An 18,041-nucleotide genomic window follows, 5' to 3' on the forward strand; every position below is an offset into this window, starting at 1 on the left:
GGTGGGGAGGGGGGAGCCCAGGCATAATCCAGTCACTCCGATTTTAAATAAATAAAAACCCTGAGAATAAACAGTGTTGTTTCTACTTAGGGGGATTTTAAAGGAAAAAGGCTCAGTTTTATTTGAATGACTCCTCTCAGTTTTTTGGCTTTGACGATGACATGAACGCATTCTTTGGTTGTCCTTCATTGAGAAAAATAAATAACGAGGAGGAGGTTTTTTTTTTTTGTGCATTCTTTGGTTGTACTTCATTGAGAAAAATAAATATACGAGGAGGAGGTTTTTTTATATATATATCTTGTTTTTCCCAATTGACTAGAGGACAAATTAAGGAACTTCATGTGTTAATCTCAACATAAATATGAGGGAAATGGCGCTGGTCTAATTGATCCACACTCTCTCTCGCACTCGCAGCCGGAGTAAAGGTCGTCATTTCAGATGGATATGTTTCCTTCTTTGGTCGCAGGGCTGTTTTCAATCTGCCAGGAATGAAGAGTAGTAATTTCCTCACATTGCTTGATATTGGTGAACATTGACAGTTTTATTGGGGGAGACAGAGACATAATCAATAGGCGCCTCAGGGAGAGAAGAAAAGTCCGCTGGTGTTTTTTCTCCCTCTTTCTTCTGGTTTGGAAAAGGTCCTTAAAATCGCTGTCTTATGAGTCAGACCTGCCCAGATTCATTTGGTTTTATCAAGGACCTTTCACTCGCTGCTGCTGCTGCTGCTGCTAACACTCCACACACACACACACACACACACACACAGGGATGGGACAGGCAGCAGACGCGCTCATGCATGTGCAACACATGACCGTCTGCATGGAAACCCATAAAGTAGCGACTGATAACTGAGGGAGGGGGGGATCGAAGGGTTCCTCGAGAAAGACTCGTAAAAGACTCGCGATACAACAACGCATTAGAGATTACAGGCTTCAACGTGACATTTAAGGCAGTTTGGGGGATAGAGATCAATTTGTCAACCGTGGCTTTAACTTTCTCAAATTACAGAGTCACACCATTGGGATGGGAAGTGTTCTCTGGCCTTAGTTACCACTGACCAGAGGTGATGCAGAAACGAAACGTACGAGGTGAGAGGGCCTAGGTGGACATTCTTCCTGGTTTTTTGTTTTGTTTTGTTTTTTGTGATGCAGTTGAATTAAAAAAAAGAAACAAAATCTTGCTCGGTCACTCGACAAACCATGTGCCATGTGCTGCACAGAGGTGACAGCACACCCCCCGCCCCCCCGCCGGCGCGTTAGAATCTCACCCCGGTGACGGCTTTCCTGAGCAGCACACCTCGCTGGAATTAAAACGAGGAAACACTTAGTGGAAAAACTAATGGGGTCCTCGCAGGCCGTCGTTTGTGGCAGTTGAATGTCAGCTCTCAGACAAACAAACAAAAGCACTCACTTGCAACCGTGTTTGTAAACTGGAAGAGGCATAAGCACAACCAGCCATAGAGTATCAGTGTGAGTGGCTGCTAAATGTTTTGTATCTGCACTTCATCTGTGCCGGCCCTGACGGACAGATGTTTACAGTCGGACTTTTGAATCAAATGTTGCATTTAATAAATGACAACAGTTAACAAATATTTGTTTTGGTTTTTATGCAAATTTTGTCAAATCAGAAGTTACTGAAAATCTTGTGTGTTTTTTTTTCTCCAGAGGTCAATTGACATTTTAAAAAACGTGACCCCCCGGGGGGGGGGGGGAAATGAAAGTCATCAAAGACATCTCGTGAATTGGACTTAATTTTAATCCTGAGGTTTAAGGTTTCTTGTTTTTAAAGTCAAGGGTTGCCGGGTTGAAATTTAGGGAGAGAAGTTGCAGATAATTTTAGAGTTCTGCGGGTTTGGGTTTTTGGGAGGGCGGATTTGATTCTAACATAAATTTTCTGTCCTCATCAGAAGAATAGAAGGCCAAATGTTTATGTGTGTATCCATGTGCAAGTGTGTTTATCCTCTATGCAGTTTGTGAGTTCAGAGCCACACACTTGAAAACAAGGCACTGTGTCATGCGTTCCCAACAAATCCCTAGATTCAGTGGATGGCCTCGCTCTGCTCCTCTCAGCTCTGCTGCAGGAAGTGATTTTACAGCAACTGATAAGTGACATCATCCAAAGGCGTGGGGTCAACTGATGTTTAATAGTGGGGTTGGAAAAATTGTGCTAAACATTACACTGCAAATTAAAAAAAAAAAGATACATTTATTAAGCCCATGTGTTTGGGCAAAAAAAAACTGTTTCATTATGATTTAAAATCCTAAAAATAAACAAATGATAAAAAAAAAATTTAATTAATATATTTTAGCCACTCAGGTCATTTCCATCTTTTAGATGATCAAAAACAGGCAACCGAAATTGCTCGAGTTTCTTCAACTTGTGACATAGTGAATAACACTTTAGTTTTCCATTTTGTAATTTCAGTGTCAGTTTAAAGAAAACTTGACCAAAACCACTGCACAGGGATGATATATTTGAATGAAAATTATTCAGGAAAAACACTTAAAACAATTTCTGATTCTGTTGCACTGAACACAAAGGCAAGGGTTTGGTTTTTTTTTTAAAAAAAGACCAAAAACTGCGTAAAAAAAATCTATTAGGAAAGAGTTGAGTTTTTTTTTTTTAAAAAAAAGACCAAAAACTGCGTTAAAAAAAATCTATTAGGAAAGAGTTGAAAATGACGCAAAATCGGAACATCAATTTTAAACCGATCCTTGAAAGTTACAGGCTCGGGATTTCCAAGGAGAAACGTTTACACGAGGTTTTTCTTTTGTCAAAAATGTGTACGTTATAAATAACGTGTCATGAGTTGTGTCATGAGGATTGAGACAAATTCGTCAATTGTTTACTTTTTTTGGGGGGGGGGGGGGGGGGGAGAAACCCTTTCTTCTTGAGCCATAGCTTGGAGGGATACATATCACGAGAATACATCACGGGATTTCACAAAATAAAAAAAAAACACACGCGATTCTTTCACAGAATAATCCCAATCTGTCGATAAATGACCAACTCGTTACCGGTATTTTTTCTCTAAATGTTGACAAATGTGACCTGTTGTTAAAGTGCGGCGCAGCAGAGCCGCTGACGCATCACTGTTGAGTTGAATCAACGCAGTCCCATCAACTATCAGCAGCATCAGTCCCGGTGACTTGGGTAAAAGTTGGACTCCTTACCTCGGTTCCTCCTGGGGTTGGCTTGTTTCCTCCGCTTGCCCCTGCTTTCCTCTGTCATCATCAGACTTTTCCTTCGGCTTTTCTTTTCCTCTCACAGTTGTCCGCGGTCGAGCAGCGCTGCCGGTGCCGGTGCGGCGGTGTGTGCCTGTCCTGTGCTCCTGCCTGACAATGACTGCTGAGGACGCATCGCCTTCGGTCACAGCGGGAGACTCAGACCTTGATGGGACTCCAAGCAGAGGCGACGAGCGCAGAGGAGGAGGAGGAGATGGTGGTGTTGGTAAAGGAGGAGGAGGAGGAGGAGGAGGAGGAGGAGGAGGGATGTCAGCAGCAGCAGCAGCGCCAGCAGAAGCAGCAGCGGCAGCAGAGGTTTGCCCTGAGGTCACTTTTTGGCACCGTGGACATCCACCTTCATCATTTACTACTGGGCAGTAATTTGAGGGGACTAACTTTTTCATCATCATCATCATCATCATCATCATCATCATCTGTCTCTAAGGCTTCTACTGAAATGGAAAAAAAAAAGTCTAATAATAAGATCTGACCGCTGTCAGAAATCAGCAGGGAAAATATATATAAATATAAGGGAATATATTTAAACTTTTAGCAAAAAAAAAGGGAAATATATTTAAACTTTTAGCAAAAAAAAATCACAATGACAAAGTGTCCATCTGGGCTTCCGTAGCTGTGGGGACTGGGTGCAATAAGTGTGAAGTAACAGCGAAATAGGCCAGGATAGACAGCCTGAAATTAGCTGAGGTCCGAAATCTAACAACTTAAGGTAGCAATTAGTCACAGAAAAACACAGGATTACTCAAACTATGTACAGTAAATATAAGAATGGGAGTAAAAACCAAAACGCAGAGTCACTTTTTAGAACAATTGTTTATTCATTTTATATTTCTGTGGTACACATTACACTGTTGTGGTCTGCTATTTCACTCTATCTTTGGTTTGTGTTATGTGTATGCCAAAGTTTGCGACACTAAGATCGATGTTATCGCTGGTAACGTCCCTGGGTTTAAACAATAAGAAAAAATCTTGAATTACGTGTCTTGAAGGACTGAGTATCAATTAGTGAGATACTTTTAGAAAGAACAAAAAAAAAAAAAAAACTCTCAAAAGAAAGCTAAGAAATGTTTCTGAATGACTGATAACCGCCAAGACACCTGTGGGTGGAAAACAATGCTCACCAGACATAAGGGTGACATTAAAAAAAAAAGAAAAAAAAGAAAAACCTCAAAAGTTGGTAGCACATCTGTGTCATAGACATGGACCAAAAAAAACCCCAAAAAGTACAGTGGAACTGAGGAAGAGTTCAAACGTTCTGATTGGCCGTAGATTGAAAAACCAGGGTGTTGAACTGAAGAGTGAGGACCAGAGAAGACTTTTAAACCTAAGACATGTACGAACAGAAGACTGGGCTGGGACACACGACCAAGGTTCACTGGTCTTATTTAAGTTTTGTTTATGGATAAAGTTGTGAGTTAGCGTGAAATGTGGCTAACTAGCTATCTATCACTGCTACAATGTCACTTCGAGGATTAGCGGTGATTGTTGCTTAATGGATACAGGTATACTCGCCCCCCCTCCTCTCCTCTCCTCTCCTCTCCCCTCCTACCCACTCCTCTCCCCTCCTACCCACTCCTCTCCTCTTCTCCTCTTCTCCGTGTTTTATGACCTGACTGTTATGCACGTCGCACCTGCGCTCGAGTGTCCTGGAGTGGACCCCTGCTCCGGGGCCCATTCACCGCTGGATGGCTGTAGGAAATGGTGCGTTGACGCTCCATTGTGTTGCAACCTGTGCATTAATCTGTTTTGCAACTGAAAAAAACATCCGACACAGAACTCTCTAACGCAGCCTCCAGGACCCCCACCTTTGGGCTTTTTTGCAGCGCCCCCCCGCCTCTCGGCGACTGTGCGAGATAATAAAAGCGCACAGTGTGTCCCGCTAACGGACTAACAATGTGGGACACAGCGGAGATTAGAGTAAATACAAGAACACGTCAAAGACGCCGTTTCGGTTTTGTTTTGTTTTTTTTTTGTTTTGTTTTGTTTTGTTTTCGTTTTCTCTACATTATCTGCACCGTCCTGTAGAAAACTTAACATTCCGACAAAAAAAAAAAAAAACAAGAAAAAAACCCCCGACTCTTATCAGTTTGTTTACATAGTTTCACCCAATCAAAACATCATCAATATGAACCAGAAATACTTTATTGATCCCCAGGGGGAAAGTGTTGTTGTTACAGTTTCTCATAGAAAAAAATATGCGACGAAAAATGGGAAAAATCTACTTAAGTTTAAGAAATAGATATAGTAATATATTTTTCAAAAATATATATATTGATAAAAAGAATCAGAACAAAAATTTTATATCAGTCTCATTTTTTAAAAAAGTATTAAATTATTTGTATAGGTCTGATTTTAATCCTCAGTCAACTCATCGTACAAGTTGATGAATATTGTGTAATTCTTTGGCATTTTTTTTGACGTCTTTCTTTAGCCATGAAAATGAATCAGTCTTTGGGCACAAGCTATGTATATTTTTTAAACATCTGAACGTTTTCTCAACATTCACTATGCGAGGTGAAAGGTCAGACTTGTTTCGCTATCTTACTTTCTGAGAAAATTGTAAAAAAAAAAAAAGTCAGATAATTTGACACTGACAAAGTCGATCACTAGGTGTTCCTCCCTCCTTTAGGTGGACCGTCGTTTTACCTTATCTTGGTCCTCGCACCTGGTTTGATATCTTTGACCGTCCAGTTCTGTTTACATAGTTCCACCCAATAAAAAAACGTTCCTTACCGCCCCCTGACATCACACTTTCATTTAAGCCTTCATTCCCCTGCATCTTCGGCTCAAAAAAAAATGTCAGATGCCTGCCCTCCTCCCCCCTTCATTCCTTCAGCCATCCTGACAACTGGGAAAGAGGGGGAGGGAGGGGCAGTTAGTTGTCCCTAAACGGATTCTGGAAGAGAAAGCATCCTAAAGGTGGGGAGGGAGGGAGAGGAGAGCTGAAGAAAAGAGAGAGGAACAGAGGGGTCATCCTGGATCCTTTGTGGTGGGATGGATAGAAAAGGGAGGAGAGTGGAGGTGTGGGTGAGGAGAGGGGGGGGGCAATAAACTTTGTTATTGATGAGGGTGGGTCAGTGAGGTACAGAGGTTCCTCAAAGGTCCTGGGACCTGTTTTTTCTTTCGTTTTTTTTTAAACTACGTCTTTAAACTTTATGTACAGACGCGTGCCGTTCATATTCATCAAAACTCCACATTTGTCACTGACTGATGTGCAGACCGCTGTTCACATCGGTTGAAGTCCTCACATCTGTTTTCCGCTTTTCTTTTTTGTAGCAAGGACGCCAAAGTGCTGCGGCGGTGTAGCTTTTCTCCACCGTCTTCTAGAAATAACAACTTATTCTCTCCTCCGCCAACACACACGCACGGACACACACAAACGCACACACACACACACACACGGAGGAAGCAGTCCCACTGGGGTTTTGTCCCTGTCTGTGGTCTATGGGTTCAAAGCTCCTTGCATGGGGAGGAGAGCCCTTAAACAGCATATTAAGCAGGAGTTAATTATATGCCAACCTAAGTGACAAAGGAAAAGAAAAGCCTCCCCCCTGAATGGCAGGACAAGAAAAGAGAAAAGTCATTATGCTGCTTCACTTCTTTGCATTTGAAAAACTCACTCCTTATTTTGGTATTTCCATTTGTTACCTGACAGAGGACGCAGGGAATAAAAAGGGAGACCGCCGCGGCTCTGTCATGTCATTTTACCCTGGAAAATGACACGCAACTGTTGAAGATCACGTCTGAAGTATGAGTGTATGTACACAAACACACTGTCTCACTCTCTCACTCTCTCTCACACACACACACACCCTCGTTGTCTCTGCAACTTTGATCACTTTGCATGATAATCATTTGGGCCCGAGGCAGGAGACAAAAGGAAAGTGTTTAGGGGAGAAACAGTGAAGGTCGGCGTGATTTCACCTTTAGAGATTCATAACGTGTCACGTGATGAGGTAAACGAAGGGTTAACATCTAACATGATTTAGGTTTATTCGTAATTGCTGGCTTTGAGGAGGATGAGAATATTTACACGACTTGTGGTAAATCCTCACTAACTCATTTTCATTAATCTGGGAATGCCCCTGCAGCAGCAGTGAATCAATCAATAAAAACCTTTTTTGAATCTGATAAAAACATTTAATGAAAAAGTCGACTCTAAAAAGCGCAACCCACTCAAACCTTTATTTATCAGGTCAAAGTTCAGAGAACAAGTTGCACTTGTTTATAATTAAACGACTCGTCAGAACAAAGACAAGTCGACCCCTGGGACCAAATGTTTGTTCTCGATGACGCATTTTAATCATTTGTGAACTAATGATCCAAGTTGCAAATAAATGTTAATCTATGTGGTGTCTGTTTTTAGACCCGGAGACTTCAACAGTCTGTTGGTCTTTATTTTCTGATTCTATTCTTCAGTCTACACAAGACATTTGTAGCACATGAGACACGGTCTACGGGGAGAAATGTGGACTGAGGCCTGAGTTAAATTGTGAAAAAATGTCAAATAATTTCACGTTCACAAAGTTCAGCAAAAGTTCACAAATGTTACTGTTTACAAAGACAGAACTGTTTGTAGAAGCTTGCTTTATGTCCAGTCCTGATACTGACACCTGTCACTGGTTGACCTACTGATAGACGAACCAAATGATTACAGGATTTTATTTTTTGGTTTTAATGCCACTTGTTTTTTTGGCTGTGGATAAAAATCATCTTTTTCAATTTTTATTCACTGCGAATTCTAAAAATACAGATTTTTTTTAAATTTCGTTTTTATTTTAGGACATGTGCTACCCTATTGAATTTGTGTTTGTAAAAAACAATAAAATGCAATTGTTCAAATTAAGAAATGTGTTGCCATAGAGAAGCTGAATGGCCCTAAAGCTTCTTTGTTTACAGGGATTCCATTTCAAAAGATTATAAAATGACTGCTACTTTGATTGAGACTGACAGAATGAATACATTAGTCCAGTAATGTCAATATTCGCAGGGATCGTGATTTATTTTTTATTTTTTTCCCCCAAACAGATTGGGCTTCAGACTTCAGATGATTACAGTAGTCTATCAGGAGAATGTCCCCATGACTTGGAGCGAATGAGTCAACTTTTGACATCACTGCCAGACTGTAGTGGCTCCTGTGACTCTGCTGTGCCATGCCACAACACCAAAATGCCAATATAATCTAAGCACCCTGGGGCCTCTGAACTCAAAATGAGCCAACACAGTAAAAAGTAATAGCAATGGTGCCATGTTAGGAAAAGAAGAAAAAAAAAAGACTGCAAAACAGCTATATGTTCGGCCTCTTAACTGTGGGTGCACTTAAATATGCATCAAGTAATTAAAATGTTTGCCTGCAGACTACTCTGCTGCACATGTGAAACTAAGTTTCACTTGAGGCTTGAGTCACATGACTTTATTCAAACGTACCAGTAAGATTCAAGCATTAAAAGGAATAAGGACTTTTATTTTTATTTTTCTTGTTCATTTTTTAGTCTGGAAGGGTGTGTGTAGCATTACTTAACGCTCACTTCCGCCCCAATGGATCACGTAAAGTCACAAATTGATGCGACTTTTTTTCTCCCATCCATTTTAAATCTCATTATTATCTCCATTTCTTTTTTAAAATGTATTGTGCTTAATATGTATTTACTGCAAAACAGATAACACACGGAGTGGGGGACCGTTCACGACGAGGAAGTGGCACTGTTGTGAATGTGAATGATACGACTCCTGCAGACAATCACTGCTTGTTCTCGGGCGGTACTTCCCTCTAGTGGGGGAAATTCGGAACTGCATTTACCTACCATACAATCACAGATGCTACCCAGCAGCGATAAAGATGCAGTATAAGGTATTTGGAATTGCCGTTGTTTCTGAGTGTATTTTGAACACTTTTTGACAAATTTTGGGCGGTGTACCTGTTGACACACGTTATGTTAAAAACTTGTTCAGTGTGAGTAAAACTAGCACGTGTTTTTATGTGAGTTTCCTAAGTTAGCACATTGACTTACTTCAATTGTGTTGATAACTCGGACAGCACTTACAGTTAATGTCAACAATAGTCGTTTTTTAAAAGTATTGCAGGTTGTTTTTAAAGCAGAATTTGTGTTTAAAAAATAATATATGTAAAGATTAATGACGTCCAAACGTTACTGCTGCGGTACTTGACTTGTTTCTGAATTTACGATTGACGAGATGGCAGTCCACATATCCCACAGGTGAACAATTAGCTTCAATAAATTATTGTCGTTATAACTGACAGCCTTAGTCATTTAAACAGTTTTGGAAATAATTCTTATCTTAATTAAAATTATTTTTAACAAGACATTTGATTTGTTTGGTAAACAGCCAGAAAAAAACAACAATTCTGCATCCATCCCAAACATGTTTATTCATGAACTGGTAAAATATAGCACATTTGAATAAAAATGTAGAAAATTGTACACAAAATATATCACTTGGCTTGAGTCTATTATAGTTAATGCTACTATCATATCTTTCCGTTGCTAAAGGTGATATTCTTTTGCCAGCAAAAAAGTCAAAATGACGAATGACAGTTACAAACACACAGGGGCACACATAAAACTCTCTCTCTCTCGCTCTCTCTCACTCTCACACACACGAAAGGAAAAAAAATCCATAAAGTTCATTAATATAAAAGATAGATTTATACAAAACATCTCGTACATTCTAAAAAAACACCACTATCTGTCAGTGTTGCTTATTGCTAATGTTAGTGTTGTGTTAAAATAGACTATTTGTGCATTATTTTCATTTTTAAGGTGTCTTTGGTAGTTTGTATACTGTACCAAAATTAATAAATGAAGGTTATTCTTGTGATAACACTTGAAGCTGATACTACAGTCGTGTGAAATGCTGCAGTTGTATTTTCCTGTGGCCTCATTGAGTCTGTTTGTGCTTGTACAGGTTCGTCAATCCAAAAATACTGTGATAATCCTTTAAAAACGAGGTTCATGTGTCAGACAGAGACCTTTCCACACAGCGCTGTAGTCAGTGCAAAGCCACAGTGTAAAATTAGTTCTGCTGCCAGGAGCTGCAATGTGTTTTTTTTTTTTAAATATAAACTACAGCTCAACAGTTACACAAAGGTACCTCAGAGTGCCCACAAAATTAGGTCTCTCACTGCAGTGGTAGAAATTGGTAAAATGAAACGCTCTTTATCTCAAATCCTCGATTTAAGATTTGGATTTTACTTTCTCTTTGGGTTTCGAGCCAATGCGAAGCAGCACTGTATGTACCCCAGTTTCAGAGACAGAGGCAACTGTTACCGATATATCTGATATCAAATACATGAACGCTGACTCGGGTTTTGTTGAAAACAAAAAAAGCCGTCATCCTCAGCTGAGTCATGTACGAGTCATAGGTCTGGATAATGTTTTGGAAAGGCTGAATGTTTGAATATGTCAAACAATGCGATGTGGAGGGGACTGTTATACACATTATCCCTCTTGTATGTACCTTAGTAAAGCAAAGGCACGTTGTGTTTTTCTGTTCTATAAACACGGCTAAAGAAATGTACACAGCTGCTTCGGGAACTCGTACAGTAAACATGTGGAGTGCAAACTCTCTATGTGGAAAGTAAATAAAAACACAATTTAAACACCAAAGATTCAAAGACCTGAGTGTCTGCATCGGCTTTTGTGCATGTGTGAAAATACTATGTGTGTCTATGGAAATACTGATATGCTACTTGTACAGAGTATGATTAGAGGTGTCTAGCAATCCAGATTAATATTTACTAGCACCGTGGAGTAACTTTTATTCACTGAAATCACGTCGTTAAAATACCATCACGAACTCCCATGTGAACATTGGCCTTCAGCATCCAAGCAAATTATCACGACACAGAGGATGACCGCGCTCCCCCAAAGTCTCATGCTTGTATTAACAACATGTAAATGTGTATATAAAACCTATTTACATTGCCACGGGGCTATGTGACTGGAATGCCTGTTTGAAAAACATTCCGCATTCATTTCGTATCAGGCATAAAAAGGACCAAGTACCGAGGCAGAGAAATACAGCAAGAAAGAAGTAAACTGATTAGGCACCTTTGGTTTAAAGGTTGAAGGTGAGAATAATTAAAAAATATATATATTGGATGTCCACGATGGCACCACATCACAGTAACTTGGTCTCAGCCCGGAACCAATGAAAAACACAAGACATAGTACACTTAAGTACACAGTGACAACATGGCTAATTCAGCCTCCTGGCAGATAAAGGTATGTTAGGTATGTATTCAGTTCATTGGAGATGGACAACACAATCCTTTACATACTTTCCGTAGTCAAAGTCTCTCACCTTTTACCAACTGTACAAGAGAAAAGGTTTTCTAAATTCATACCATGCTAAGGCCTCCGTTTGGTTGTTAGTTGTAATGTCTGCTACTCTATATGAAAATCTTCTTCTAAGACAGTGTGTTCAGGTACTTATTCTCCCCAGCCAATGAGGTCAACATTGATGTCATGTCCCCAACAGCCATGTTTGTCAAACTGGAGCCTGCAGCCAGGCTGACAGAAGTCTGAGGGGTAGTGAGGCGAGATGAAGCCTGCGAGACAGATCCTGGCTGACGATTGTTGACTGGGCTGAAGGAGGAGGACTCAGCATCATCAATGATGGAGGTAAAGTCTATCCGAGTATTGTCCAGGTCAAGGTTTTCCAAATCATTGGAGATAGGTCCAGACTCTGCATAGGGTACCAAGGGAGCAGATCTGATTCCACCAGTGGGACCTATGTTGGACACCATGTTATGCTGCTGGTTGATACATGGCCCATTTTGGGGGTCGATGTGTTTTCCGATTTCCATGTTGATCTGACCTGAGTAGTAAATGTTGTTATTATTTGAAGGGGAGAGCATTTCATTTTGCGGGTGCTGTGGATGCTGGACTGGAGGAAGTCTGACCCCTCGTCTGGGGCTGGAAGTAGAGTGTACAGGGCTGAGGTGAGGTGGGCTGCCCAGGTAACTTCCTCCTACCTGGGACAGGCTGTTCTGGCGACTGAGAGGTTTTCTTCCTTGTGGAGGTCTTGGTACCACCATGTCCTGGTTGTAGCAAGAACCCGATAGTCCAGTCAGCTGTTGGTCCTTACATGTCACAGAGGTTGACCCTTGGCTGTGGGCTGGAGGACTCATAACCAGGTTCTGGTTGGTGTAGGAATGATAGGACTGGTTGGAATACATGTTCTGGTTTTGGTGCTGTGGACTGAGCTGCATTGCTGTTTGGCCATTCATGTCTATACTGTCAGAGAGAGGAGGAGCTTTGATCCCACTCTGCTGCAAATGTTGCTGCTGTTCTTGCTGCTGCTGCTCCCACATGAGTGCTTGCTGGGACTGCACATAGTTCCTGACCATCATCTCCTTCACCTGCATCATCGGGGTTTCCGATCTCTGCACATCTGTCAGAGCAGTTCCAGCGCAACCCAAACTCATACCACCTCTGTTTTGGTAAGAGTTTTGGTTCTGACCTTGAAAGTCGCAAACAGGATTGTTGGAATTCCTCATCATGACCTGGCCTGTTTGCTGTGGGTAAGCCTGATTCTGCTGGAGGAGCATCTGCTGCTGTTGAAGTTTGGGATTTTGACAAGAATCTTTTCCCCCCATGCCAGAGTGGAATTGTTGTTCAGGTTTGATGGTTAGTTTGTGGGTTCCATCAGGACTGTTATAGAGAGCAGTCTGGTTACTGAATTGAGCTTGTGCTTGCTGAGGCTGAAGGGCGGGTTCCGAATAGTGTATTGCTTGCTGGTTCTGGAGAGCAGGGTTAGATGTCTGAACATGGCCGTGTGGATCATTCCATGGAGTTCCTGTGTCACTACTCTGACCTATGCTGGGATATGGAGGACGTGAAGGACTGAGCTGGCAAGTGCTCATACTGTACTCAGCCTGCTGGAGAAGTGTGTTGGAAGTGCCTTCTGGATGGCTTCCACCACCTCTAGAGGAGACTTCTCTTGCCTGATTGCGGTAGTGCCCTTGCATGTAGCCCTGGTCCAGACAGCCCAAAGAGTCATGGCCTGGTGACAATTGGTTCAGAGGAGGGCCTCCACTTCCAACTCCTCCAAGGCTTTGATGCTGTTGCTGGTATCCCATAAAGCTCCTTTCACCAGGGGGCATCATCATGGCACGACCCCTGCTGTCAGTAGGGCCATGGTGGGCCTCCATACCCATGGATTCCATCATTACATTTTCAGTGATGCTGGGAGGGCGAGGGGAATACATGTGGCGAGAAAGACTTGTGTCAGAACCACGATGTTGCAGAGCGTTTCTTCTGCTCATTAGCGACACATTGTTAAGGCTGTTATAGCGCTTCGGGAGAGCTTGTGGATCTGCTGCAGACCGAACAGGGTCGCTGGCTCGCCTGCTGTTGTTACCTGGAGCCTGGTGAGGAAAGATAACACCTGTGCCATACTCGGTGTTGGCACTGTGTCTACGTGGACCGCCTTGTTGAATAAAAGGAGGCAGTGGCTGACCCTGGTACTCACTCAAAATTCCTCCTCTTCTCCCTGGAGTTCCTGGTTGCTCCATGTTTGGTAATGGAGTAGGTGGTGGCCCACCAGTTGCTGCAGCATATTTTGCCTTTAGGCTGTATTGTTGAGCAGGTGTTAAATTTGGAAGTCCTGGCAAACCTCCACCACCAGGACAGGGAGCCCCTCTCCGATTGGTCTCAGGAGAGAGAGCATCTCCACTACTCTGATCAGGGCCAAGAAGGTGACACTGGCCTCCTCCCGTTCCTCCCATTTGTGAGACATCACTGGAGCGCCTGCTGGACAGGTAAGGAGACACCATTGAAGAGCGACGGCTGACGGTATACGCAGAGCTTAAGCTGCTGGTCCCACTTCCTCTCCTGTCATTAGTGGAGCAGCCGATATTCGATCCACCTCCTAACTCATGGTTAGACAACTCCATGACGCGTCGGTTTGAAAGCAGTGGAGAAGGGGCACACATTCCTGCATTGTCTCCTGTGCCTGAAAGGGGGAATCCAAGAGAATACATTGTTAAAAAAACATCCAAAGAAAATAATTTAACATGTGTTTTGCTTTTTGGAAATTACCAGAGAGTGCTGGCAGCTTGTTGCTGGCACATCGCCCTGGGGGTGTTGGTCGTCGGATTTGCTTTAGCTTGTCAATCTTGAGATTCTCCAACCTTTTTAGTGCCTGTGCTGACATTCCCATTGCTCCTACTAAACTTCCTGGTTCTCCTCCACCTCCGCTACCTCCATCCTCCAGTGCTGTGAGATCCTCTAAGCTGCCTGTTGCATTTAGGTTCATCTCCACTCCACTGTCATTGTTGTTAGCACTACCGAGTGGAGAACGTTCGCTGCTGCAAGATGACTGACCACCAGGACTTGGTTGCGATTTCTGTAATGTGATGTTACATATATACAGTATTAGTAAACAAAGTTTATCATTTTTGTTTTGAAATAAATACCAAGAACAGCGAGAAATACAGGATGCTTCTCACCAGAGCGGTCTCAGGAGCCAAGAGCTTACAGTCCTCTCGCCGTGTCTCCTCTTTCTCTACCAGCAGCTCTGAGTTTTGGCCTCCAGCCGTCACTGCTGACCCTGGAGGTCGAGGTCCTGTGTCTCCCCGGTGCTTTTTAGTGATGTGCGCTTCAGGGCCATGCACTGTCTTTACATGCTTGCGCAGAGAGCTTGGATCTGTGTACCTTTTTGTGCAGCCCGGAATCTTGCAGACATACGGTTTCTGTAAAAGAATAAAAATAGGCCATCAACACAAACATTTGGTCAAAAAAATAAATCCATGTAGTTCCTTTTTGAATACCCTTTATGTTAAAGGGTTCACGATACAAATTGCATCAAAGTAGACCACTATACCTCATTGGAGTGTGTTCGGTTCTGATGCTTGGCGCGGTCTGAAGCGTTAGAGAAAGCCTTGTTGCAGCCTTCGTGTTCACACACGTATGGTTTCTCCCCGGTGTGAGAGCGCAAGTGGGTCTTTAGGTTCTCAAGGCGTGAGTATGCTTTGTTACAGCCTTCAAACTGAAACAATAATAACGGTTTTGTTAGCTAGATTGCTGTAAAGAGAACGTCCCCTAGCAGGTGTTTTTCAACTTCTACATGTTTTAATCAAAATTAACAAACTTCTTTTTATATCTTGCACTTTACCTTCTTATTATTAGTAATCTGTTGAAAGCTAGAAAGACTCACTGTGCACTTGTGTGGTTTTTCTCCTGTGTGTCTTCGCATATGAACCACTAGCATGTACTGGGCTTTGAAGGGCCTCTGCTCTCGAGAGCACTCCTGCCAGTGACACACAAACTCCTTCTTCTCTCCGTGGATGTGCTCATTGTTGATATGCTGTATGGTAAACAGAGAAGCAGGAGACACATATAAACATTGTGATGTACAGTGGTAATGGTAGAGACATGAACCTTTTCCCACATCAACTACAGTGTAGTGCTCATGACCTACATGAACCAGCTGGTCTTGCGTGTCAAACTCCTTGTTGCAGTTTTCCCAGTGACAGTTTGTTTCGTAGACAGCCTCCTGCTCTTGTTTGCCATCCTCTTTGTCCAGGTCGTCTCTGCCGTCCAAGAGACCCAAAAGAGGGTCCTGAAATTGCACATTATAGCAATTTAGCATAGATGTAGGGCTGTCAAAATGGCTAAGTATTCATTTTAGGTATTTGGTGAAATGAATACATTTATAACACATATTTACACATTGGTGGAAAAATGTACACTGCGTATCAAATCTACTGTCCAGCCACTTGTTTGTTGCCAATACAAATGTGGTAATTTACACACATAGCAGGAAAAAAGTATTTGTTTTACGAAAGCACGCAAAGCTTAAAATACCTTAACTCCCAGCATGTGTTTGTGGAGGCTTCAACTTTAGATTGAACATGTGGCTTGCGTCTGCCCAGTTTTATGGAGTGCAGGTTTGTATTTGTAAGGCTGATAAGATACGAGTTTAATCTGTTCCACATGAGTGTAGGTTTGTATTTGTAAGGCTGATAAGGTGACTGATACAACTTTTTTTATACAGTGGGGCGTCAAGATACGAGTTTAATCTGTTCCACAACAGCACTCGTGTGTCGATCCACTCTTATCTAGATTGTATTTTCCCCATTAAAAATAACTAAAAACCAATTTATTCGTTCTAGCCCCCAAGAAATATACTATTAATTAATTAAATTAAATTAATTAAGAATATGTCATACATATGTCATAAGGATAGTAGGTCATAGAGTAAGAAGTGGTGCAAACAGGTGAAGAAAACCTCTCCCTATATGTGGCACCTTCGCACTTGGACAAATATAAGGAAAAAACTGCTCATGGTTGACGTTGTACCTGTGTTCCAGTGGAGGAAGGACTCGCCACATCTCCTTCTGACCTCTCCTCCAGAGTCTTTATATTCATGCCGTCCATCACACTGCCCAGCCCTGGTTCTGTTTTCAGCTTCACAGTAAAAGCAATACAATGTAATATTGTGATGAGGGCAGCATCCGAGTGGGTGTGTAAGCCGTAATCAATGAGTTTAGATGTGCAGAAACGCTCCCTGCAGTTACTTTATAAGCAAAAGTCACATGACTTGTGATTGATCCGCGCAGTGACTCGCAGCCAGTATAGATCAATGAGCAGAGGAGTTACATGTGCCCTTTTGGGTTGGTTAAAAACAAGATGTACCACCACGTTCTGGACTTTTGTAGGAGTTTTGTTGAGCAGGCAGGTAGACCTGAAGGACATTGCAGTAATCTAGGCGGTAAATGACCATCGCCTGTATTTACGGTCGGATTTTGTAAAATAAGGAAACAGGTGAAGAAAACCGCTCCCTATATGTGGCACCTTCGCATTTGGACAAATATAAGGAAAAAACTGCTCATGGTTGACGTTGTACCTGTGTTCCAGTGGAGGAAGGACTCGCCACATCTCCTTCTGACCTCTCCTCCAGAGTCTTTATATTCATGCCGTCCATCACACTGCCCAGCCCTGGTTCTGTTTTCAGCTTCACAGTAAAAGCAATACAATGTAATAAGTATATTTTCCATTTGGTTTAAATGAATGTAATCAGTTAACATTTGTTCAGTCACACATTAATAATATTGGGAAAATGTTTTCAAAATATAAAACTGGGTAAAGCAAAGCTCACTTACATGTCCATGCTTGGGTGGAGCAAGGAGCCTAGGGTTGTGTGGAGGTAAGCGTGAAGCTTGGCAAGGACCTGGCGTATGTCCACCCATAGGTGTCCCCACACCTCCACTGTACATGGCAGCCTGTTGCCGAGACTGGCAGTTCATGTTGCTGGAATAACTCAGGGATGGACTGTGAAATAACAGGAACATCGATATAAAAAGGATATAATATAGTGTGTGTTCAAAGGGATTTGGTCCAACAAAAGAAATATCTAACCTCATGGCGCTCACTGAGAGGTGGCCATAAGAGCTGGCACCGTTGGGGTTGCAACGTGCGTTGACAAAGGCCACCAAGGAGTTAGGTGACGTACGGATCACTGTCTGCAGGTCAATGCTGGCGTCAGACAGAGGAGAGATGGACAGAGCTCTCTTTTTGCTCAGCTTCAGCATGGAGCGAGGTGTTGAGAACCTCGAACCTACAGCACAAGAGGAAGACATTAGCTTAAGTGATACGTGATATTTTGATCAAATATTAAATTAGAGACTGAGTTTGTTTTTACCATCACCCATCTGTTCAGAGCCAGGCTGAACCTGACAGAAGTTAGGATGTGACGACATCATGTTGCTCTGGTTACAGTAGGGGGTGCTGTTGCCACCTGTTAGACAGAAGTAGAGAATGTTAACTTCTC

The 18,041-nt window shown here is 42.3% G+C and overlaps 2 protein-coding genes across 2 annotated transcripts in view; both read right to left on the reverse strand.

The window, feature by feature from the left end:
- The window catches only part of LOC103386405 (zinc finger E-box-binding homeobox 2), a 39,921-nt gene extending 36,437 nt beyond the window's left edge, over window positions 1-3,484 (reverse strand). Inside the window, exon 1 of the mRNA XM_025059779.1 lies at window positions 3,174-3,484. Within this exon, the coding sequence (XP_024915547.1) occupies window positions 3,174-3,234 (61 nt within the window). The 5' untranslated portion in view covers window positions 3,235-3,484. The remainder of the gene's footprint in view (window positions 1-3,173) is intronic.
- A 4,759-nt stretch (window positions 3,485-8,243) lies between these two features.
- Window positions 8,244-18,041, reverse strand: part of gli1 (GLI family zinc finger 1) — a 47,133-nt gene continuing 37,335 nt past the window's right edge. Inside the window, exons 4-13 of the mRNA XM_008320634.3 lie at window positions 17,913-18,008; window positions 17,630-17,828; window positions 17,374-17,542; window positions 17,118-17,225; window positions 15,690-15,830; window positions 15,426-15,575; window positions 15,093-15,257; window positions 14,719-14,961; window positions 14,309-14,615; window positions 8,244-14,222 (exon numbers count right to left, since the gene is read on the reverse strand). Of these exons, the coding sequence (XP_008318856.1) occupies window positions 11,674-14,222; window positions 14,309-14,615; window positions 14,719-14,961; window positions 15,093-15,257; window positions 15,426-15,575; window positions 15,690-15,830; window positions 17,118-17,225; window positions 17,374-17,542; window positions 17,630-17,828; window positions 17,913-18,008 (4,127 nt within the window). The 3' untranslated portion in view covers window positions 8,244-11,673. The remainder of the gene's footprint in view (window positions 14,223-14,308; window positions 14,616-14,718; window positions 14,962-15,092; window positions 15,258-15,425; window positions 15,576-15,689; window positions 15,831-17,117; window positions 17,226-17,373; window positions 17,543-17,629; window positions 17,829-17,912; window positions 18,009-18,041) is intronic.

This window comes from Cynoglossus semilaevis, chromosome 11 (genome assembly GCF_000523025.1).
Source record: "Cynoglossus semilaevis isolate Cse_v1.0 chromosome 11, Cse_v1.0, whole genome shotgun sequence".
Classification (NCBI taxonomy): domain Eukaryota; kingdom Metazoa; phylum Chordata; class Actinopteri; order Pleuronectiformes; family Cynoglossidae; genus Cynoglossus; species Cynoglossus semilaevis.